At 39.3% G+C, this 25,452-nt stretch overlaps 1 protein-coding gene across 3 annotated transcripts in view; it reads right to left on the bottom strand.

Moving 5' to 3' along the window:
* Positions 1-25,452, bottom strand: part of Crppa (CDP-L-ribitol pyrophosphorylase A) — a 281,669-nt gene that overhangs the window by 127,355 nt on the left and 128,862 nt on the right. For all 3 annotated transcript variants that reach the window (XM_028878415.2, XM_028878413.2, XM_028878416.2), the window contains 3 exons: positions 22,311-22,405; positions 4,129-4,221; positions 3,593-3,685 (listed from right to left, as the gene is read on the bottom strand). In XM_028878415.2, the coding sequence (XP_028734248.1) occupies positions 3,593-3,685; positions 4,129-4,221; positions 22,311-22,405 (281 nt within the window). The remainder of the gene's footprint in view (positions 1-3,592; positions 3,686-4,128; positions 4,222-22,310; positions 22,406-25,452) is intronic.

Here is a 25,452-nt window from a genome sequence, read left to right as displayed (position 1 = left end):
GAACTTCACAAATGTCTGAACGAGAATGAAATGATCACAATTTCACTGGGTTTTTAGATGACTCTTCTCAGGGAGAGTCAAACTGGAAGTTGGTAGTCCTTATACAACCCATTTAAGACTAAACAGCAGTTACAGTCTGGACAGAAAGGCTGAAACAGTCATGTAATCACGGCACTTGGAAGTGAGGAGTTCAAGGTCATTCTTGGGGGCACAGCCTGGGTTACATGAAATCGTGTATCAATAAAAAGTTACATTTTATATCTATTGAATCACACCAGTTCAAAGTAAAAATACACATTTCTTTATCATTTATAATTTTAGAACATATTTATGATGAATAAAGAATACTGTGTAAAAAAAAAAACTAGATGTCTTAGAATTTGCAGTCATTTAACTATAGCCCCATTAAAAATCAAAACAAAAGCATACATTGTATTGATTTTTCAGTAAAGTTAATTTAGAAGAAGTGAAATGGACAGAATGGCCTCTGAGACCTCTAATACAGTTAAACAAAATGTTATAAATATATATGTAAATAACAAATATAAATGCAAGCAAAATTCATGTTTATACTATAAACTCCAATACTACATGCTACATATAATACACACACATATATGTGTATGTATTAAATATTAGCATGTAAAGGAATGTAGCAGGGTAGAGAGAAGAAATTTTGGAGCTATGTAAAAAAGAGATGAACTGTGTATAAAAATACATGGCTGTGCGGGAAGAGATGAGGCTGTGTGTATGTAAAGAGATGCAGCTGTGTGGAGACAGATTTTCAGAAAAAGAGACTTTTTAAGATGAGGTAAAAGAGAAAGTTACCATCAGAAGCATGTGTGCTTCCGTATTTACCTGTCAGATAGATAGGAACTTATTCCTAAATACCCTCAGATAAAAAAGTTTCCTACAGGGCTGGAGAGATGGCTCAGAGGTTAAGAGCACTGCTTGCTCTTCCAAAGGTCCTGAGTTCAATTCCCAGTAACCACATGGTGGCTCACAACCATCTGTAATGAGATCTGGTGCCCTCTTCTGGCCTGCAGGGATGCGTGCAGACAGAACACTGTATATATAATTAATAAATAAATTTAAAAAAATAAAAAAAATAAAAAAAAATAAAAAAAAAAGTTTCCTACAGTCCAACTACTCTGAGGTCTTGGATTCACAACCCTGGAGCAGTTTTGCAGAACTGGCCTCTCCTGGACTGTGTTATATATATTTCCTTTAATGTTTAATGTATAACCTATCTGAGAGGACCAAGCAGACGCCATAACAGGCTGCTCAGTCTGCTCTCAGATATCAGGCCTCAATTTCCGTCTCCTGAGACTGAGCAGGCAGTTTCTGAAGAAGGGCCACGAACAAAGGACAATCAATCTCCAACACCCCTGAGAGCAAGGATGAGGGGCCTGGTAGGTGCAGTCCAGGCCAGAGCCACAGTCAGCAGCTCAAGGTGATAACCAAATAAGGACAAAGCCTGGCACTTGTACAGGCCTGCCAAAAAATGGAAAAAGCTATAGCTTTAACCAGCCTCTGACTAGCCCTGGCCAGTTAGAATGTACTAACATGTTTGCCACTTGCTTAAACCAATCATATGAAATGACCTAACTGCCCTAGGACTCCTCTTGGCTGTGCTTAAAAGGAGCCTGTGAGCTTCTCTCAGGGTCATCACTATTGTGCCTTTGTGTAGGATGGTTGGCCCCAGCATACTGGAATCTTTCTCAAAATAATAAATGCTCTTGCTCATTGCATACATGGTCTTTTGTGGGACTTCTCCAGGACCCTAACACTATCTAGACTTAAATCTATTTTACTGAATATTATTATCATAGTATTTCCATACTTCTACTAACTTGGAGAATAATCAGCTAAATTGTCATTCATTGGGAAATGACCTTGAGTGCCTTTGGCCTAATGTGACTGTTATAACTTTAGTAACTGTTAGCTTAGAAATAATGTGATAGAGCTGAGATACTGAATTTAGAAAGGGAAACACTCCAGTGGAAGTACCCAGGAGAAACATGGATAACTTGACCAAAGCTTGGAAACCAGATTAGAGTAATGGAAGTGAACTTTGAATCATCCCATCCAGACTGGAAAGAGGAGAAGCCAGAAAGTACCAGGCTACTGCGCCATTACCGGCTTGCCAAGGCTCCAATGCTGGGCTGAAAGCTACTTTCCACGTTCATTCATGCTGATCTGTACAAAGTGGGTGTTACTATCTTGAATTTTACACTCAGGAAAATGAATCTCAAAGTTAAGCATCCCGAGACAGGAACTAGGGCACTGGTCTCCTCTGACTAGACTGCACGGCCCCTTTGGCATCTCACCTGTGAACATCAAATGAAGACCTCTACACAAATAAATCTGGAAAGAGGAACAGAGGGCTCAACCCAGGACTTCAAATGTGCCCTTCATCCCTCAAAGCCTGGTGCCTTCCACCACTGAGTTGATTCATAAAATGCTCAATGACAGTCTGTGTTGCTCTGGAAATCACTCACTTGTGATGAGTTTCCATATTAGCTGCACCCCTAGAACCTATCCTTAGGGACATAACAAAATACACTTGGCCAGTGAATGAACTCATCCTAATCCTACTCTACCCAACTTGTCTCTACTTTCATTGCTCACATTAGTTATGTTTAATACAAAGTATTATCTTTATTTTGTATTAATTATCTTACCTATAACAAAAATTAAGCTACCATAGTACAGAACAGACTTGAGCTTTAGGAACAGATAGTCACAATTTATGAGAATGTTTAGAAGTCCTTCTCATATGATAAAAAAAAAAAAAATGCTGCAGACTTCAGGCCCTGTTCCTCAGCCAGTTAGACCAACATAGATTCTGACCTTTCGCCTCAATGGATTTGCTCTCTGTTATCTTCCTTGATACAGACTGTGGCAGGCTAACCAAGTGAATTCTTCAGTCAACATACTCTTTCAGTCATTTACAAATGTGAGTGTGAGTGTGTGTGTGAGTGTGTGTGTGTGTGTCTGTAACAAAACAAATATATAAACAAACACACACATATGTATATACACATGTGGTGTGTGTGTGTGTGTGTGTGTGTGTGTGTGTGTGTGTGTGATGTGTATCTCCAAAAATGTCCAGGCCATTCTTCTAAATAATCTCTTCCCTCACTTGCTCATTCTACTCATTTTTTCCATGGCACAGAGAAGCCAAAAAGGATTTCCTTCCACACTGTTTCTTCCTCATGTACTTTCAGCCTTTGGATTTTCTCTCCTGTTGCTTCTGTTGTGTTGACAGACCACCCTAAATAAAGCTTAGACATTAACCAATCACCTTGGCCATGTTTTTGTTATGTTCAGAGACCACCCTAAATAAAGCTTAGACATTAATTAACCAGTCACCTTGGCCATGTTTTTGTTATGTTGGTGAGGATAAAGGAACCAACTAGTCTTCCAGTGTCACTGAACCACATGGTCATAGCTCCAAAGACAAGAGTCATCAGAAGTTACCTAAGAAAATTGGAGTTCTTCTGCATGATGGTGATGAGTCCAATTTTTCCAGATACAAACGAGAAGAAAGTACAGGTTCAACGGGAGACAAACTGCTTTCCTCACTTACCAAAACAACAACTACTGGATACAAGAGAGGAAGGCTGCTCTCCTCAAGTGCAGTCAGGAACTTCCGGGTCTCTTGAAAATCAGAGGACAGAACCTAGAAGACAGCAATATAAGAGACAGTGAAAGAAAGATCGTACAGAATGAAAGTTGACTCATGAGGAGATGAACTTTTACATCATAATCAAAATATTTATCAGAATTAACCATTAAACTACTTTAAAAGATACACATAATTTATGCATATTAAGATATGAGCTATTTTCTGGGTTGAACTTACATCATAATATCTGCTTTAAACATGGAAAAATTAAATTTCTGTCTATAGAAGCAATACTTGCATCTCCTAGGAATTGAGTTCAGAAAATAATGTTTTCCTATTTGAAATAGTAAGAAATGCAATTTTTAAGCATGTAGTGAATAGCACAACTAATCTACTAAAATTGTCTGTTGCACATGTATGAGTCAAGAAAGATCCATTCTCTCTAACATTGCTTGCTCGGGTCTCAAATGCTCCAACCATTCATGTTTAGTACTTACAGTCACCCAGATGAAGCTACAGCACTGGTCTATGAGGAAGTTCTGAATGTCTCCACCTGAGTGGTCCAGAGCTGTGGATGTGATGGTAGCACACTAGGAGAAAAAACACATCAGAAGACATTTACAGTCTGAACAGACAGACCTACATGGATGTCAGTGACCTTATGACAAAGCAGCAGATCTGCTATAAACTGTATATCAGACCACCACAAGAAAGAGATTTCAATTAATCCATGAATAATGTATAGTATTTTAAAAAATAAAAATGTAGAAAACTATTTCAAATAGGGAAAAAATGCTGGGGACCAAGAAAACACTAAGGAACAGGCAAGGAGCCTGGTTTATGTTTATGAGGAATGTACTACAGTAAATGTTCAGGATAAAAGAGAAAGGCAGACTGGTCGGTGCTGGCGGGATCACAGAAGCTTCTTAAATGCCATAGTTCACACCGTAGATTTCACTCCACCCAGAATGACTAAAAGCAGGGAAAGCAGTAAGAATTATAACAATGATGTCTGTTTAAGAGAAATAAGAGCTGAACTTGGGCAATAATAACCAGAAACAAAGACCGACAAAAAATGTCTAAGACGTAGCTCATCTGGGTGCCGTGTCGCACACCTTTGATCCCAGTACTCAGACCACAGAGACTGGTGGATCTCTGTGAGCTCCAGGCCAGCGCTGCCTCCATGGTGAGACTCTGTCCCAGCAAACAAACTAACAAAAAGTAGTAAGCAACCTTAGACTAGATTAGAAGGGACAACACATCAATCATAAAAATGCTCCCAATAAAGTATGTCTTATGTCTTGGCATTATCTTGCTTCAAGTTTTTTTTTAATTATAAACACGAATTTAAGAATTATTATAAAGGGTTCTCTTATAAAATCTAGCTGTAATAATGTCCCTAAAACTCACATCTCATGATTCATGCCTGCATGGTGTTTATCACACTTTACAATCTACTTCTAAAATATAAGGCTGTTCCTGACACATGGAACTGTAGCCCAGATGCCCTGGTCAACAGCTTAAGTCCATGTACTGTTAGAAACTCCTGGATGAGGGAGGGGAAGGCTTCAAGAACTAGTTCTGATATAGAAATTAGTTCACTGATAACTCCTAAGATTTTATTTCCATTTAAAATTTGTACTGAGCTCAAAGCTCAAAGAGAACACTGATTTAAAAAACAAAACAAACAAAAACAAAAGCAAGCCTTCCCTGGCAGCATATACAATGAACACATTAAGAGAGATCAACTCCCTCTGTGTATCAAGCTTCACCAAGAAATCCAGTCTTCTGGATGTTACAAGGAGATGATGTTTCACGCCTCTAAAATATCCAAATAATTTCAAAGGCTTAAGCGTCTGACTTGCTGCGGACTCTTCCATGATGTTGCTATGGCCGACCACTTGCAATGAAAGCTATGCCTTGCTCCTGTAGACTCACTTACTCTTTAGAAATTAAGACTAGAGATGTCAGTCTCCTGGGAGCACTTTCCCCAAACATTCCTGAGTCATAAAGATATGTCTCCCATGTGACTGAAGGATGGGTGGTTTGTAGGCATCCTTTGCTTAATGTTAGACTCTCCTAATATCAGGATTTTTTCCTTTAAAATGATTTTTTCCCAGACCCATCACAGTTCCCCCTTCCTCCCTCCTGTCTTCCCAGTCCCTCCTCCCACCAACACCCCACATCCACTTCCTTTCCCTTCCCTTCAGAAAGGTGCAGGTCTTCCACGTGAATCAGCCAGCTAGAACCTGATAGACGAGAAAGTGCCTTGAATGCATTGGCACAGGAGACAACTTCCTGAACAGAACACCAATCATGCAGGCATGAGATCAACAGTTAATAAATGGGACCTCATAAAACAAAAAGCAAATGACACCATCAAAAAGAACAAAATGGCAGACTACAGAATTCGAAAAGTTTTACCAACCCCACATCTGAAAGAGGACTAATTTCCAAAAGGTATAAAGAACTCAAGAAACTATATATCAACAAACCAAATAATACAATTTTTTTTTTAAAAAAAAAACGTGGTATAGAGAATTCTCAACAGAGGAATCTCAAATGGCTGAGAAACACCTAAAGAAATGTTAAACATCCTTAGCCATCAGGAAAATGCAAATCAAAATGACTGAAATTCCATCTTACACCTGTCAGGATGTTTATAAAGGGCCCCATTACCAGGAAACAACTAACCTAACTACATCTCTCATGCAGGAGTTGCATTTCAGAGCGCAAGTTCTGCCCTGCTGTTCTCCCTACTGCAATACTGTGAGGAGCAAAGTGTCTTTTACAGGGCCTGGAGTCTCAGGTCTCCTACAGGGTCAGTGGTATTATGTCCGGATAAGCAGTGTGCATGGAAGCTGAATCGTCTCTCATTCGTCAGATATGAATCCAGACAACCACAGAAACAGACCTTATCATGCAGAACTCTGGATTCAGAAGAATGGCTTTAGTTTAAAAATTCCCTTTTTGCCAGGCAGTGGTGGGACATACTTTTAATCCTAGCACTCGGGAGGCAGAACCAGGCAGATCTCTCTGAGTTCCAGGCCAGCCTGGTCTACTGAGCAAGATCTAGGACAGGCACAAAAACTACACAGAGAAACCCTGCCTCAAAAAACAAACAAACAAAAAACCCTTTTGTATGCACATAAATGAGATCTGTGATGAAAATGTGAGCCTTGAGTTAAGCTCCTAAGCATTTTAAAAAAAAAAAAAAGGTGAATTTCTTAAGGACAAAGTTTGGAATAGTTGAGAAAAAATACATTTTTAATCACTAACAAATGCTTAACAGCATTTAAAACTTTGCCATATTTTATATAAAAGACCAGATTTAACTAAAAAAAATAATAACATATTTTTAATCACCAAAGAGTAATCTCTGAATGTGGGATGGACACCATTCAATGCTGTAACTACAAGAACAGGAGGATGACATAAAGGAATAAATATAATTCTTATAAAAGAATGCAATACATATGAAATTTTTAAATTTAAATGAAAGAACACTAAATGAAGTATACCTGAAACCACTGATAAACTTGAGATAATCTTTAACATGCAGAGAAACCAATTTCCAATGATTAAACAAAGGTATCACCAAATACGATAGAGACCCTGGACTATTAATGACAACCTGATCCATTTGAAAGTCAGTGTTGACACCTTCTGTGAAAGAGGAGGAGCAGGCTGGATCATCATCTGGAAATTATGCGGTAACCGCATGTCTTCCATATTTTACAAGCAACAACCTACATCCAAGGAAACTTGGTTTTTAATACTGTCCTACTTATTAATTCATTTTTGCACATTTTTATATTGGATTATATTAATCTGCAAGAGTTTTGTGGACTTGTATTTGGTTTTATATATGCATGATAAATGCACAAGTGTGGCAATGTGCATACCATTGCATGTGTGTGGAGGTCAGACAGCTGTGGGCATCTGTCCCCACCATCTACTCTGTTCGTGAAAGGATCTGTTGTCTGCTGCTGTGTACACAAGGCAAAGAGGCCACACAGTTTCTGAGGAATTCTCCTGTCTCCCACCTCACAGGAAAATGCAGGAATTGTTCTAACTTTCATGTGTTCTAAGGATGTAAACTCAGGTGCTCATGTTCACACAGCAAGCATCTTGCCGACTGAGCCATCTCCATAGCTTTGTTTTATGTTTTTAAGCAAAGGCCTCAACAGGTGTATATTCCTTGAGCCTTTTGTTTTGAATTCTGAGAATAACTTGCCTAGGAATAAAAGTTTGCATTAGACTTTCTTTCCTTCATAAACGTATACATTCTAGCCATTCCACCTAAAGATCACATTCTTCCCCCCAGATCTTCACTCCATCTCTCATGTGCCCATTCTCTACCAATCACTGTATTGGCTAGATTCTCACACTGAGTGGATTGTCATAGGTGTCCTCAGAGACGTGATATTTGTAATTCTCTTTCCTCCTCTCTTTGTAGCTGAGGGACAATCAGACATGGGATGATATTTCTGAATTCTGATTTCATTTGAAACTTGTAGATGAGGTTCCACCAACTTTCAGGGGCCTTTGTGGAAATGCAAAGCTCAGTCTGTATCCCTAAGTCTTGCTTGCTTTTGGGTTTTGCACCAAGGGGCACTTGGAGGAACTCTTCATGTCAGAGGCCCCTTGGAGAACGGGTGGATTTCTTATTCAAGAAGTTGCTTTCCAACTCTCCCCTGGCCTTTGCTGTACTATGCCTCAGAATCGTGGCTTGCTCAATTAACCAAACACCTGTTATGGTGACTCGTGCACTCACGGGAGAGGGAATTTACGTTGCACAGTTTTGGAGTATCAGTATGCTATGCAGAAAGACATGAGGTGGAGCGGAGGGAGGTGAGGGCCAGCCCAGGAACAGTGAGGAAATGAATGGCACTCCACCAGCTGCTTCCTTTGATGCCATTTGTCCATCTTGAACTCCAGTAAAGATGGTGCCATGGGCATTCAGTAGGGTTGGAGTCTAATCCGGAACCCACACCCACCCATTAGTCTTCATGGGAAAACCGACACCTGCACAGCCAGAATGGTGCCTCGCTCTCGGGGAGTTCTAAATCCAGCCTGGCTGTCAAGAAAAAGCAATCTTCATGCTGTATTTATTACATTTGTGCTTTTTATTGAAAGAACTGGACAGAGAGAATTTATAAACTGTCTTCATACTATCATATTTACTTGGTTGTTACTTTTTAACTATTTTAATATATTATTCTACTTTTATATTAAACATTCTGAAAATAAAGTATTCCCTAATATTGGGACTATTTTAAGACTACCACTTATTCAAAATACAACCAACCGACTCCGCTCTTCAACACAGACTTTTAATCTTTAAAGTCCACTTCCTTCATTGGTATAAAAACTGGGCTAATTCTTGATGTGATAAATAGAACCTATAAGTACTCTATTTATTTATTAATGTGTTAAAGCTTTTTAAAAAATATTGAGTAAACTTAACTGGTAACTGCTAAGTCAACATCTTCTTTTAGAACACAGGATATAGACATGTAAACCACCACTCAGCTATATAGTGGTAGGTATTTAATAGTTATTAAAATACATTTGTTCAGCTATTGGATAAATTTAAAACTGAACTAATGTAGCACTGTTCACCAGATAAGGTATGTACATGCAAAGAGTATTGTATAAAAGGCTTTTAAATATAAGTGGTATGTATGTGAACACACACACCAACCAAACTATAAATCTTTTCTTCTTAAAACCAAGACTATTCACAACTGTTTACAGTTAGGGAGAATTATTTTTGGTCCTACATCTCCCTTCTCAACAGGAAATAATCAATTAATCTAATTGGAATAAAGAAATGTGACTTAACCGAAATATGGCACTGGTATCTTTGATCTCCTCAGTAAACAAGGAATACGTTAGCTGGCACAACCAGACTGTATGTGAACAATCCCACACCATCACTCAGGACTGTCATTCTTAACATTTCCACTCTCAGGCACAGCACAGGGAACAGCCTGTGGCTAGAAGAACTTTCTTTCTCTAAGTATTTTAGCTCAAAAACATTTAAATACTTAAAACAAATTTCCAAGACATTCAGAAAATTAAGGAAGTATAGCAATATTTAAATGTTTTCCTTATAGCATAATGACTATTCACTAAAGATTTACCATGAACTACATGAGAACAACTGCACAGTGGAATACTATCTAAAGCATGTGTATTTGTGAGGAAGATGGCTTGTTGGAGAACTTCCCTCCAAGAAGAGCTAAGGCTCAACCAAGCCTGAAAGGCTTTTCCTCAAGTCCCCAGAGTCAGAGATTCTGAAATGTCTCTGAGAAGCAAACCCACCCACTTTTCACAGAACATGTTGGTTGAGTCATCTCAAAATCAGAACCTGCCAATACACTCCCCCCATTCAGCCTGCAGCCCTAGTGTGGGTCTAACAAGAGAGTGCTAGAGACACACACTTCCCTTCCGGTCTGAGGAAATGTAAAAATCACTATAAAAGCTTTGTTTTCCTTGTTGGGTCACTTAACTTTGAGTCTTCCCTATGGAGTTCCTTCATTTGAATCAGCTTTCAAGCTATTCTTTAAGAGCATTGAGTCTGGAGCTCAACTCCTTGACTTTCGATCTGTCTCTGAAACATCCTTTCTGTGTGACTTTTGTAAGAACTTACTGCGTCCTGTGGCTCAATTTATTAACTCATAAAATAAATATCTGATAGGATTCATAGGATCAGCTAATAAGTGAGAGACAAGAACTGCTAGCTTCTAATGTCTTTCTCAAAATCTGAGGGAAAAAATGCACCTAGTAGGAAATCAATCCCAGTGTTGTGAGGTTATAAATGTATCAGACTGCCACTCTGTGTCTGCTATTCTATATAAACTAAAGCCCCCAACAGTGAAGACTGAGCTGCTGAGTGATGCCCATGTTCCTCTGTTAGACTCAGACCCTTGCCAGCTGATCACACCCAAAGATCTGTCATTCACTAACAGCATACAACTGTATAATTTAAATACTATTTAAAGGATGGAGAGCAGGGAGGAAGATGAGCTGTCAGAAAAAAAAAATCCTTTCAAGTAAGAATATCTGAAGAGAAAGCAAAAGAACACTGTGACCAAGGTCTGCCTGCCACGGGCCACTGGGCCCAGTCCCCTCTCACAGAAAGACCCATGCTTCCATGAGATGTGAGTTCCCAGTCCATGGGCTTTTCCAGAAATCGCTGCTCTCCATTCAGTGAGTGTGCTGCATCCCATTCCCATTTCTTTCTTGACAACACAGAGCGGTCTCTCCTTGCACACAGCACAATATTAAATGTGTGCTCTTATTAACTCCTCTCGCTTATTTAGTCTTCCTCTTCCAAATGACAGCTTTAGCACATCATTCTAACTCCGTAACTCCTTCCCATTTGATACCCTACATTGCTGAGCTTTTATTATTTGATGGAAGTTGTGCTGAATGCTTAAAACAAATGTATGCTGAAATCATACTGCATACGTACACATAAGCAAGTGTATTATGGACACAGTAGCTGAGGATAAAGTAGTCGATTTATGATGACACAGCCAGGAAGGAATTAATACACAGATTCTGGTCTGTACAACATAAGTCCACTGCTCATCAGTACAGCGCTAGTACTTTTAATTTGGTGAAGTCACTGGACAAGAAGAGTAGGGTACTGAAAATCCACTTGGAAGAAGCACTTGAATGGATACAGTCAATTGATACTATCTTAAAGGGGCTCATATAATCTCTTAACTCTTAGCAACTTTCTGGGTCTTAGATTTGGAAAAAAGTAGTTAACAAATCTCTTGTAATTCAAATCTTTGGATTTGACCTTGGAGAAGAATCAGGTGCTCTTAACTCCTGCAACTAACACATGCTGAGCAACAGGAAGACAGATTACAATAGAAACACTCCCTTAAGAACTGTCTTCTAGTGAGAATTCCTTTCTCTCTCTCTTAGAGGCACTTGGAGGACCAACTATTGTTCCGATGAGAAACTACCAAAGATTGTAGAATGGCAGTGAAAACAGAGCTAATCCTAAAAAAACATGAGTTCCTGTAACAAGGAATTCAAGGTCCCATTTTATTTTATATATATATATATATATATATATATATATATATATATATATATACACATATATATATACATACATATATAGCAATACAAAGCTAATGCAGCCTGTGTCTTGTTCTGAGTTTGTACTATAGGACATTACATTGGTTCATGGTTACTGGGCAGCGAATAAGTAAAATGGACAATCAGAGCTGTTAATTCATAAATTGTGTTTGGCAAGCACAATGTGTACATATTTCCTAGATAAAATGATAAAAGATAACATATTATAAGGTATACACAGTAATGTGATCTGTTGAGATTTAATAATGCATAAAAATTTTCCAAGTTAAGAATTTAGAAGTTGACATAAACAAATCCTCTCTGTCATAAGTAGAAGCACAAAGTAGGAAATCCTAGACTGGGATGGAATAGTGTAAGGCTCCTGTTAGCTGACCAGGCAGCGTTCAGTGAAAGCTAAAACTGAACACACACTCAAGGCCAGTGAGTGAGTTTCTGCCTTTGAGAAGAATATCAAATGTAGCAGATGGTTAGACCTGCAATTCCCAAACTTAAATGTGCACCAGAATCTCTCAGAACCTCATAAAGATGCAGATTGTTCATTTTCCTGGATACAGGAATCTGCATTTCTGAACACTTCCAGTTGATGGCAATATCACGGGTCCCTGAATCCCAGGCTGAAGCACAGGTCGCTCCCTTAAAAGCATACACATCTAAATGGGCTAACTTCTCTCAAGTGCATACAGTCACAAGTACACCCACATACAATCCAGAGACCAAATTATCCTTGACAAATCCCAAACTACTGATTTTCCTGTGGTCTGAAATGAATCACCTATTTCTTTAGTAGATCTCCTAGCATGGCAAACGTGAATGGCATGAATGACAAAAGTAAACAAATTAATTATTCCAACTAATTTTTGTCAAATTCTTGCCAAATTTACATAACCTAATTTTCTTTGCATGTATAAAGTTTAATTTTTCTAAGGAATAGGAAATAACCTAGATTTATATATAAGTGCTATTTTAAAATTTCTACATAAGATATGTACAACAAATAATTCAAGTTCTAAGCAAAGTATCATAGACTTGAAATTACTATTCAAAGGCAACCTGGATAATGCCTTTTTATTTCTTGTGCACAAGCTGTTTTTCTTAAATGTATGTTACGTTCCTTTTGATTGAGAAATAGATTTGTTTTGTTTGTATAAAAATTTCCCATGACATACAGCTCTCCATTATAAGATATATATTAGTAACCTGCTAAATAGGTATTATTTATAGTCCCAAACTATTTGCAAACATTAAAGATAGATTATATATATATTTGCAAAAAATATGAAAAGAATCATATGCTACAAATATTTAAGTATGAATATTATATGTACCAGGCACAGGTAACTGTGTGCTCAGGTGAGCATGCACATGAATGTGTGTAGATGTGAGGACCAGAGGATTGTCTCAGGTACAATTCCTTAGGTATTATCCACTTTTTAAAAGACAATGTCTCTTCCTAGTCCAGACTTACTAAGCAGCCTAGGTGAGTGGTCAGCAAGCCCCTGGGATGGTCCTGTCTCTACCGTCCCAGTATTGAGACTGCAAGCACACATCACCACACTCAAGTTTATTGACATGGGTTCTGGGGAACTAGTTCAACCTTAGTGCTTGCAAAGTAAGTACTTTTTACTGATTTATCTCCCCAGCCCTCAAGATATTTTTAAAGCAGGAATTTCTTAACAGTAAAGAGAACATTACTGAAATTCTGAGGACTTCACATGCTGCATCCGAATTCAGTTCTTCCCCCACTGCTGGTTCGTTGTCTAGAGCTCACTCCTCCGTCACAGCTTCTCTTGTCCTTACAGAAGGCTGACAACAGCAATGACATCAGCCCATTTCTGCAGCATCTACAATCCTGCCTCACCTTCCACCCTCTCCTCTTGTGAACACAGTCCTTTCTCTGGTTATGAAATCAGCTAGAACTTCTTAAGTGTGCTTAGTGTTTTCAACTCTTCCCAACTCTTCCCATGATTGGCACATGCCCAGAGGCTACCTATTTATCTACAGAAACGTATCTATCTGGCTGATATCCAGGCAAAGATATATTCCAGAAGTTTGCTTCAACATAGTCCTATCATCGTTAACCACGATGATTTATGAGACTCCCACCATATACACAAAGCCATGTGAGGGACCCATGAGAAGAGGCGGTGAAGGTAAGGCAGTTAATTACAGTCCAAGCAGCATATGCAGGATGGCGCCATCGTCAGTGGGTCTGTGCAGAGGTCTCAGAACTAGAAACTGAAGCCAACTCCATGGGGACAGTGAGAAGACACCAAGCTCCAAAACATAAAATCAGCGAGCATGCTGGCACAAAGGAAAAGTGAAAACTGCATAATTTCAAGGCACAAATAAGACGACATGCCGGAACACGAAAACAATATACTTGCAAGAGAGATGTTCAGTATAGATTGTGGGGGGCCCAGCCACACCTTGGGGACTTTGATTTACAAGTCACCACAGATGCAGAGTGTCAATGTAACAAAGAAAAAGCACATGGGTGAGCTCTAGTTGTGGGACCCTGAAACAAGTTTTCAAGTAACAAAACACCATGGATAACTTATTCATAGGCTCAACGGGGCATTTTGGTTTACTTATTGTAGAAACACCAGCCCCTGGAATCAGGATTTAGCGACAGCTGCTGGGACAATGAAATAACCTGCCTTTCTACACTTTACAGTATAACTGTACAGTATAACAGCCAGACAGTTGAAACGCGTTTCCTAACTCTATTAGCAGACAAAGCATTAATAAATATAAATGATATTTCTTTAAAAGTCACGTGCCCTCTAACTGGATCACAACAATCGAAAAAGTAACATTATAGTAAGCACTAAAACCATATCTTGATTTAAAAAACCTAACTTCTCAGTATGCACCTATTCACTAAAATCAACTAACGCCAGGCCGAGTTACACATGGGGTAATCCTGCACTTCAAGGGCTAAGGCAGTGTGACTGAACATCTGAGGAAAGTGTGGGCTGTGTAATGAGTTTTACTGGGGTCCAGGGCAGCCTGTAGGTGAAGAAATGAAGGGAAAGGGGTTGGGGGGACGGCTCAGTGGGTAGGGTGCTTGCCACACAAGCTTGAGAACCTCGTGTCGGATCCCCAGGACACACATAAAGAGGCGGCTGGGGCGGTGACGATATGGAATCCCATCACCAGGGAGCAGAAATAGGAGAATCCTTAAAGTTTGCTGGCTAGCCAGGCTAATTGGATTAGTGAGCTCCAGGCTCAGAGAGGGATACTACCTCCAAAATTAGGGTAAAGATTGAGGAAGACTCCCAACATCAATTTCTGGCCTTCATATACATGAGTCTGCATGCATATGTGCACACACAGAGGAGCATATATCTTAAAGAAGGAACGTGGGAGGAAGGAGGGAGGAAATCAAAAGATAGAGTGGGAACTGGTAGAAATGGGAACAGGAGGGATCAGGTGGGGGCTAGGGATGGAGGGAAAGAGTACTGGGAAAGATGACTGGAATTGGGGGCCATTTTAGGGCTAAGGTAGAAATCTAATGCAATGGAAACTCCTTGGAATCTACAAGGATGACCCTAATGAAGAGTGTAGTAATGGGGGATATGGAGCCTGGACCAGCCAATTTGTGGGCAGGTCCTCTGCATATATGTTATAGTTGTGTAACTTGGTGTTATTGTAGGACTAAGAGTGGGAGCAGCAGGGGGCTGTCTCTGACTCTTTGTGTCTGCGCTTGGGACCCTTTTCCTACTGCTGAATTGCCTTGTCCAGCCTTGATATGAGGGTTTGTGCCTTGTCTTATTGTAACTTGTTATGCCATGTTCGGTAGATATCCCTGGGAGGCCTGCTCTTTTCTGAAGGGAAATGGAGGAGGAGAGCCAGGTGAGAGGGGAGGGACTGGAAAGAGAAGAGGGAGGGGAAACTGTGATCAGAATGCAATATATGGCAGAAGGATAGATAGATAGATAGATAGATAGATAGATAGATAGATAGATAGATAGATAAAGTCAAAAGGTTAACAATTAAATATACCAAAGAGCCAGTTTTATTGGAGAGGGGCATTGTTTTGATCCTAAAGTGCAGAGAACTGAACTCCAGACTTTATGTATGCTAAGCAAGCAGTGGAGCCCTGTATTATGACTTTAATTTAAGAGAACACTTTTTGTAATGTCCAGTATGGAATTTCCTACAGGGACTACTTCCTGTATGTATAAAACCAATTTACTGAACTAATTTCATGAAAATAATAACAACATCGGCTGGTAACTCTGGCTGTTCTACTGTTCTTTTGTTCTGACTATTCAGCATTACATTTGTTAGCACTTGTGAACACTGACATCATTCCCATGAACACAAGGATACAGAGAACATTTATATGAGTGATCTTCTTAAAAGAGCAAAGGGAGTATGTGGGGTGACTTGGAGGGAGGGAAGGGAAGGGAGTAACTTGCAATTATATTACAATCTCAAAAATTTATTCAAAAAGAATATAAAATTTATCACATAAAATATAATCTCGAAAAAGGCAAAGATGTTTTTAAAACAGAGAAACACAGCAAGTGACATTTAGAATTACCTTAGCTCTCTCATTAACAATGTTCTAAAACCATGGCAACCAATTATAACAATAAACAAATTTCCTTGGATATGGTATGGATGTAATTAATAGCATCATGAGCTACTTAGAGTCCACTACATTTGGACTTTCTTTTCCCCTCTAGTACTTCTCAGAAAATCTGGCTAATGTCCAAATAAACCTAATGTATTCAGCAGAATGATCTGCAGGTAGTTTCTAGTCTGGCACACACTACACACACACACACACACACACACAGACACACACACACACACACACACACACACACACACACACACACACACCATATCCCAAATGAGCCCTTGCCTCTGTTCAGAGTGGACCCCAAACAAGAACTAGCTTTAGAGTGTCTTTCACTATTAACTGTGTTCAACATTTGTGGTGGTTTGAAAGAAAATGTCAGTGTGGGTTGGGCTTTAAGGTCTCCTATGCTCAAGCTACGCCCAGTGTAGCACACAGTTTATTTCCTGTGTGAGGATCAAGATGTAGCACTCTCAGGTCCTACTTCAGCACCATGTCTACCTGGATCCTACCTTGCTTCTGGACATGAAGATAATGGACTAAACCTCTGAAACTGTAGGCCAGCCCCAATTAAATGTTTCCCTTTATAAGAGTTGTTATAGTCATGATGTCTCTTCACAGCAATAGAAACCCTAATTAAGACAGCATCCAAAAAACAATTGCCTGATATCTTCATATCAAAATGTTTCTGTGGGTAACAAAATACCCATAAAAATCACTTTATTTTTGCTAAATAGATCTTAAATTGCTGTTTCATTTTTGCCTTTCTTCTGGCTCCTTTTGCTAATCTTGATGTTTTGTTTGCCTAGTGCCATACACTGAGTTTTGTAAGGACTGTAACAAAAGGTGCAGATCTACACATTGTGTGCAAGGGCACAGTTCTATCCACTAACAAATGCACAGCTCTGCACACTATATCTACAGGCACAGGTCTGCACACTAGACTCAACCTGTAGGCCATTAGGAAAAATAAATCAGGCATTAGAGAACAATTCCAACAAAGCCAGATCCTGCCTTATACCCAGAAAACAAATGACTTTCAGTTAAACATAGCTTGTCATTTGTGGTTATAGAAAACAATAATTAAATTCTGTGCTCCAGGAAACAGGAAGTGCTGGATGAGCCAAATACATAAAAAGCTCAAACAGTGCCTGATCATTTGGAGTGTAAGTCAGCATTCCTTATGACATTCATCTCTTTTGTTACAAGAATGCAAAATGAACTGAATGCACTTATGTGTTTCAGGGGTAAAGTGAAATTTAAAAAAGAAATTCTAAACACCACAGATTTTCCTATGGAGAGCCAGTCAGCAGCAGCCTGCATGAACATTCTGTAAAGACGAACAGGACAGACTTGTCCAGCTCAGTTCCTCTTCACCTGAGTTTGCTGTGAAGCAGAGGCGGCGGTAAACTGAGCACAGCCTGCGAGGCTGTCTCTGGCTCTGTCCTTACTCCCCTGTCTCCCACTGCCCCATCTCTGCTCCGACCGGTTTGATTCGCCTTGCATGAGGCTCTTCACAAACTGTTCACAACATGGCTCCTTTGAGTTTGAACTTCACTAAGTAACTCCTGATGCCCCTCTGCCTTTTACAGCTTAACAGCATGTCTGTTGAGAGAGTTCATTTAGTGACTTTCACTTCCAAAACTGTTTTCCACGATTCTCTTATGTAAGCAGAGATTATCTTCTTTCATGTCAGGGACCCTGATGGTTCAGATCCCTGGGAACTGGCAAAGTCTTCCTGCAGGGAAGGCTCACGGAGCAGTGAAACCTTCCTCTGGACCAAATGTGACAGTTTACAACAGATTGACCAGTGTGTACAAAAACTAGCAACTGTGGCTTCCTCCTCCTGGATGGCTGCAACTTGCAATGCTTCCTACAGAGACTTCCTAACTCCTCCTTCTGGTGCCACACATAATAAACACCCTGAGGTTCCAGGTTTTTGTGCATAGCTGGTCTTGCTCCACCAGAAAGAACACAGCCCACCCAACCGCAGACTTTCTGTACCTGTGTCTATTCTTTCTTCATCCCCTCATCACCCCATACTGATTTCCAGAGCCAACCCATTCAGGACACAGCTGCATCCCTTAGAGTTTGTATTTCCTATTATGTACTGTATTATTATCCAATATGACGGAAAGCTCCTTAAGAGTCACACCTGCTTAGCTCAAGTCACTACAGCCAATGGTGGAGTTATCGTGGGCATCGACTCTCTTGAGGGTCAATGAAATGAGTAATTAACGAAAGGCTAATCACACCTCCTACTTACCCATCCCTCACTACTTTTAAAACAGTATGAATATTTTCAACATTTTCTGAGAGTAAGAAAGAGGTGACTGAGGACTGGTATTAGCAAATTTTCTTCTGACTGTGAGAAGCTACCTGAGAGAAAACCTTAAGGGAGCAGGGTTTGTTCCGGCTCATGTCAGGGCACACTGCCAATGATGGTGGGGGACACAATGGCAAAGCAGGTGGCTGCTGCTTAAACAGTCTCAGCATCGAAGAAGTCAGAAATGGCACTAAGCAAAACCTCTCAAATCCCACCAATCACTCACCTACTTCCACTAGATTCTCAAAACAGTGATAGAAGATAGGGAGCAAGTATTTAAAGACATGAGACTGTAGGGAACATAAATCATTCAAATCAGAATATTCCACCTCTGTCCCCAAAAGATTCATGGCCATCTCATTACTAATAAATGCATTCAGTACAACTTCAAAGTCCTCAACAGTTTCAAAAGTCCAAAATCTCTTCGGAGACTCAAGACAAATTCTGAAATATGAGCCCTTATAAAATCAAAGAGATAGCACACTTCCAACCTACAATGGTACAAAGAAAACACCCGTTCCTACAGGGAATGATGTGGGCATATCAGGGAATGGCCAGACCAAAGCAAGGCCAATGGTCTGGGCCCTTCCCCATTGAATGCTAATTGAGAAAATGCCTTATAGCTGAATCTCATGGAGGCATTTTCTCAACTGAGGCTCCTTCCTCTCTGATGACTCTAGCTTGTGTCAAGTTGACACACAAAACCAACCAGTACAATCCTGTTATTTCTGTATTCCACCAAGTGGCTTCTAGCAAAATGATCAGTAGAACATGTGTGTCCCTTCTAAAACATTTGAACAGTTTTTACTGTCCACACTTTTACCTTCATTCCCCTGCACATCCACGGGGAAAAAAAAAAAATGCCTTTAAGCTCTTTACAGAATTCTAGTGCTTCAAGGGGCCACAGATTGCTCCTTTCACCTTCCCCCTGAAATCCAGCTGCAAAAGCCTACAAGCTGCACAGTGTAGCTACCATCACAGCATCAACCCCACATCTCAGGGTTACCTTTCTTGGGGTTGTGACAGAATCCCTGCCATAAACCACCTGGAAAAGGACGGACTGGGCTTGTCCCCCTATCTGAGCGGTTACAGCTTATCAGTGCCGAAGGCATGGTGAGTGTAGGGCAGCTCCTGCTGGGAGTAGCAGGAACTTGAGCTGGTTACAGCTCTACAAATCAGAAAACAGCTTAGACCAGCGTGCAGTCAGACTATAACTCTCAAGCCTGTGGTCAGTGGCCTACTGGCTACCAGACCTCACCTCTTAGAGGTTCCACAGACCGACAACGGGTTACCAAGTGTTCAAATACATCAATCAAGTATTTTGTGTCAATCAAGAATTTCACATTCAAACCCAAACAGGCCCCACTCATCAGGATCTACCTCCCAGAAGTACCTCTGAAGAGCTATTTCTGTGAAATTCAAGGCCCGGAAAAAAATAATTCAAATGATGGCAGTGAGATTGATACTGAAGTCCTAGAATTGTAATTCCAGTCACATGTGCATTCATAAATATGTGGGGTAGGAAAGGTGTCTCTTAACAAGGAGGCTTCTCCATTTAACTTCCAGCCATTTCATACAGAAATTTGGTGTTTTCCATTTTGTTAGAGTTAGACGTTTGGGTCATCCCAAATGTATGTTTGCAAAATTCTTCCCAGGCAATTAGCATAAACATACCCAATCTCTTCCCTCAGTTTCAATGGGAAACATTTCTCCTATTCACATCAATAAAACAATCCCCCATTGTGTGAGGAACAGCTCCACACCCACACTGCTCTGCCCTGCAGACTTCAGCGATGTGACGTCATCATTTTTATATGCTCTTTTCAAAGACAGATAAAGCTCGGGGGTGTAGAAAGTTATAACAGTCACCATTTTGTGCTTTTTCTGTAAAGTATGGGCTGAAAAACACAGTGCCACAAGATAAATCTGCTTTCACAATGGAAGATAAATCTACATAAAACCAAATTAATCCCTTTCCAAGGGAGTTACTTCTTCCAGACTTAACTATAATCCTGTCAAACTTTAAAATTTCATACTGTTGTTTTTCTTTCATCTGTGCTTGAGAAATATTAATTAACAAAAAACATTTGGCATCAACCATCACCTACATTCACACACTGGTGACATGAACTTGTACAAATTAAAAGCCAGAAGATTTCTTTAATTGTAAAATAAAAGGGGGGATCATTGGGTGATTTTAAAGAAAAGCACTGTGTGTACAGAAAGCTACACAAAGTTGTTAGGTCAGGACAGTTAAAGAGGACAACATCCTGATGAGTATCTGTACTTTAACAATTCACAAAGCTAGAAGCCAGAGAGAGCTAAGCAGGGATGACAGCCCCTTCTAACATCCACCACAACTCTTTGAGGATATGCCAACTTCAATTTTCGAAAAACTAGATTGACAACGGGAGGAAGCCTGAAAGCTCTCACTTTGCCGGGGAGGTGGTGGTTCTGGGGCACAGAACACTCACAACTGTAACCTAAAACACTCTTGTGGGGCAAAGTCTCAGCAGAGAGGTCTAGACTGATAAAAAGAATTAGACCATGAGTAAATAAGAGGCCTGTGAAAGCCAGGGGCAGCAAGGATGGAGGTCCCAGGGAGAACATGGCTTCAGTGTCAATCCTGAAAACAGCTCTCGGAGGAGCATTACACCATTAAGCTAGAAATGATCCAACAAGCCTGAACTTCCCTTAAAAGTAGATAAAATTATCTGTCCTGAATACCATAGGATCTCAAAGAAGTATAAGAAATGAAGGAATAAAAAGCAAAATGATGTTCCCATAAGTAGAGATGTACACTGGGAAGACCTATCTACAAAACAGATCCAAAATAGCCTAGCATTTAATACACTAAATGAAATAATAAACAATCTGCCTTGGAATACTTAGAAACAACAGGGAAAAAATCCACTCATAGAAATGAAGAGTAAAGTAGCAAATTAACAGATTTTCTTATGATTGGAAAGAATACAAAGTGGAAAGTGAGAAGATTCTAAACAAATAAAAACAAAGAGAAAGTAATAATTAATCATGCACATACATCTAAAATGGAGTAACCTCTGAAGAGGAAAATTAAATTAACAGAAAATACTAAGAATATGGATAACACAAGAATTATTAAATAAAAAGAGTTAAAATTATAAAGTAAAAAAGCACTTTATGTACCTCAGAATACCCACCAGAAGTAGCCACTATGAACTAATCTTTAACAAAACAGTTGGGCCCATGGTTCTCAACCTGTGGGTCACCACCCCTCTGGGGTCCAATGACCCTTCACAAGGATCACATATCAGATATTCTGCATATCAGATATTTACATCAAGATTCTTAACAGTAGCAAAATTGCCAGTATGAAGTAACAACAAAATAATTTTATGGTTGGGGGGGGTCACCACAACATGAGGATCTGTATTAAAAGGTCACACACAGCATTAGGAAGGTTGAGAACCACTGGCCTAGAGAAATGGACAGGATGGAGATGCTTCAATCACAGTATCAAGAGAATGAAAGATCTTGGGGAAAGAGGAAATAGCAACATAATGTTTGAAAGATTTGTGGGCTTTGTCAAGGAAGATACTTTTATACCACAAAAATTTATGACAGCTAATCCTACTCAGTCCTTGAATACTTACATTTAATTCATTTTTTAGCACTTCCTTGAGAAGATGCCCTACAGATTCTTCATCTTTTGTGTTCACAACCACACAAATCTCTTGTGAAATTTTCTCTGAAATTAAAAATAGAAAAATGTTTAAACTTTACCATTCAAAGAAAGCATAGAACAAAGCCTTATTATCCAAAAACGTGTGCTTGCTTGACTTTCATCAACCTTGAGTAAGGTGAGGAAGAGTCTAGCTCCAGGCCAGGGAGAGTAACCTGAGCTATGTGCTAAGACATCCTAGGTGCTGTATACCAGACAGGCCAATGCATCCAGACATTAAACACTGTAGTAAACATCCATCAAGCAAACATGAGAAGTGGGAGATCTTGCTTTATATTTTACAGGGAGTAACCAGGAGTGACAAATATCTATGTGACCACTGCTGTCCTCCCTTGCTCATAAGGAGTCTCCCAGATTCTCAAATATTCCCACTTATAGGGAGTTGTTTCCTTTAAGTCATGCCCAGATTTTCCTCGGCATGCATCTAGACCGTCAATTCAATACAGCCCAGTTACTGTTCATATTCTTACCACAGCAAATGAAAACAGTTGAATTTTCCTCCAACTTGTTCGGTTGAGATAGCTTAAAAATTAAAATATAAACCATGTGACACGGTGGCATTCACCTCTGAACTCTCTGTGCATCCTCCTAAAATATGCATTCCTGCTCCACAGCAATCTGAGGTACTGAGGAATATCACTCCAGCTGTCAAGAACCGTGTCTTGAACTAAGACAAAAACCTAATTTGAAACAGTATTTCCCAATCAAAACTGGATGGGTCAGCATTTGACCTTGCTGCATCATACATGGTGGTTTACGTAATATGTCTTCTACATATACTAATCAATTGATAATCTTTTCAAGCAAAGCTAGAAAGGACAGTTAAAATAAGATCACCGGCTAATAATACTCTTGTTACTAATTCCCATCTTATCAACAATCCTGTTTGTTCACAAAGCTATAGTAATGTAGAAAACATGGTGACCACAGAGGAAAGAAATATTATGAATATGTATAGTGAAGTCAGAAGCCCTCATTGCAGAGAAGAGGACTGACGTTCATAAGATCCCAGTGTTCTCAGTAGTAGAAAAGGGACACAAATCCAAACGACTACATTTACAGACTATAGCTCCCTTAGAGGGAAAGGCATGGAACACTTAGTGAGCCTTCAAACACCCCATATTCCTCCATTGTCACTATCCCAGTTAATGCATCAATGTAAGCATGTATTAATATCTAAGTTATAATTCCTGTTTTCACTCCACCATATGTATATATAAGTCTTCATAAAGACCACGCCTTCCTAGAGTGATACCACATTTGTAATAGTTGCTATAAAAAGCTGTTCACACACTGTTTGCTCAGAGCCTTCAGTCAAGAAGACTAAGCATATGTAAACAAAGTAATTCCAATGAAATGAGATTGAGAGAATCCCTCTTGTGAATATTGAACTGCCATACCAAGCTATACTACCTTTACATCACCTCATCTCTCGGGGATCTGTTTGCTTACTTGCTAAGGATCTATAATTCCCAAAAGTCTATAGATACACAACCCTTATAAAATCCAGTCTGGTGAAGAATGGAGATAAAGGAGCCAGTCAGTAAGTGCTGTGGAACATCACCCAGTTACAAAACACAGACTGCTGACAAAAAAGATGATTCTGTACAATTAAATGAGATTAGAATTTACCCTGGAAAGGTGAGTAGGTTTTGCTTATGAGTGGAAGCAAGGAATTTGAAGAAATTCACAGAAATAAAAATGCAAATAGCCGGGCAGTGGTAGCGCACGCCTTTAATCCCAGCACTCGGGAGGCAGAGCCAGGAGGATCTCTGTGAGTTCGAGGCCAGCCTGGGCTACCAAGTGAGTTCTAGGAGAGGCGCAAAGCTACACAGAGAAACCCTGTCTTGAAAAAAACCAAAAAAAAAATGCAAATAAGATAAAATAGGTTGGGGTAAGTAAAGGACCCATAAGCATAATGTGATCAATAGGCAGCAAAATTACTAGGAGATCTTTAGCAGGAAAGGCTAAGGCAGAATATCCAGTGAGGCCAAGGTCATGCGATCCCTCCCAAAAGACTCTGCTGACAAGATAACCATCCTCCAACCAGAGTCTTTTGAAATGAAGTCAACACAATCGATATATATAAACTTAAACATGGAAGGAAACATGGCTCTCCAGCATCCTTGCAAATGCCTAGAAACATTTCTAAATGTTTCTAATGCCCAAAATGTTGAATATATGACTACAAAGTGACCTGCCAACTCAACAATCAGTGTGTCGGCACTACGATCATTTTTGACATTGATAAACTACAGATAATTAAGAACTGTTTCAAGTAAAAAAGTAACAAGTCACATAACAATCGTTCCTTCGTTGTTTCATTATATGTTCCTATGCAAGCACCCCCCTCTGCTCAGGGTGAATCCCCAGGAACAAAACTAAAGCCAGCAGTCTTCTACCACTTTAAAACAAAAGTCTACTAAAAATAAATTTTAATTACATTTGGCATTTATTTTAGACAGTACTTCAGATATTTTAAATATAGAACTTTTACTCAGGAATCTTTCATTGCCATGTAAATTTTCCAGTCAGTTTCAGTAATGCGGAGTTTTTAAAGAAATAACAACATTAAAATACCAAGTCTTTCAATGATCACGAGTCAGTCCCGAATCTCCTGATATCTTCCTTAATTATTTCTAACAGTGGTTTATAGCATCTAGCACAGCATCATTTTACAGTTTGTTTTCAATTCTTCATTGGTAATACTATCAGTTGACACTCTAATTTTATTTTCTATTTCAGTGCAAAATTATTTTTATGTAGATCTTACAGTAATTTTGTTAAGTATATTTATAACCTCTAGTCTTCTTTGCATACATATAAACATAGGATGATTAAAGTATTTTCTCCTTGCCAAACTATAATTGTGACTGAGAATTTTTTAACAAAATTTTATATTCCCATTAAGTCCTATCATATTTATAATAAATAGTTAAATTATTTAAAGATAAGAAGTGTTTTTGTCTACTTTCCAGAAAACTGTATAGGACTGTTATCATTTATGTAATTTTTAGAGCTCATGAGTAGATTTGTTGTTTTAAATTACGAGT

The sequence above is a fragment of the Peromyscus leucopus genome, chromosome 14 (genome assembly GCF_004664715.2).
Source record: "Peromyscus leucopus breed LL Stock chromosome 14, UCI_PerLeu_2.1, whole genome shotgun sequence".
NCBI classification, from domain to species: Eukaryota; Metazoa; Chordata; class Mammalia; order Rodentia; family Cricetidae; genus Peromyscus; species Peromyscus leucopus.
The sequence above is the reverse complement of the archived record's forward strand: the minus strand, read 5'-3'. Positions and strand labels throughout refer to the sequence as shown.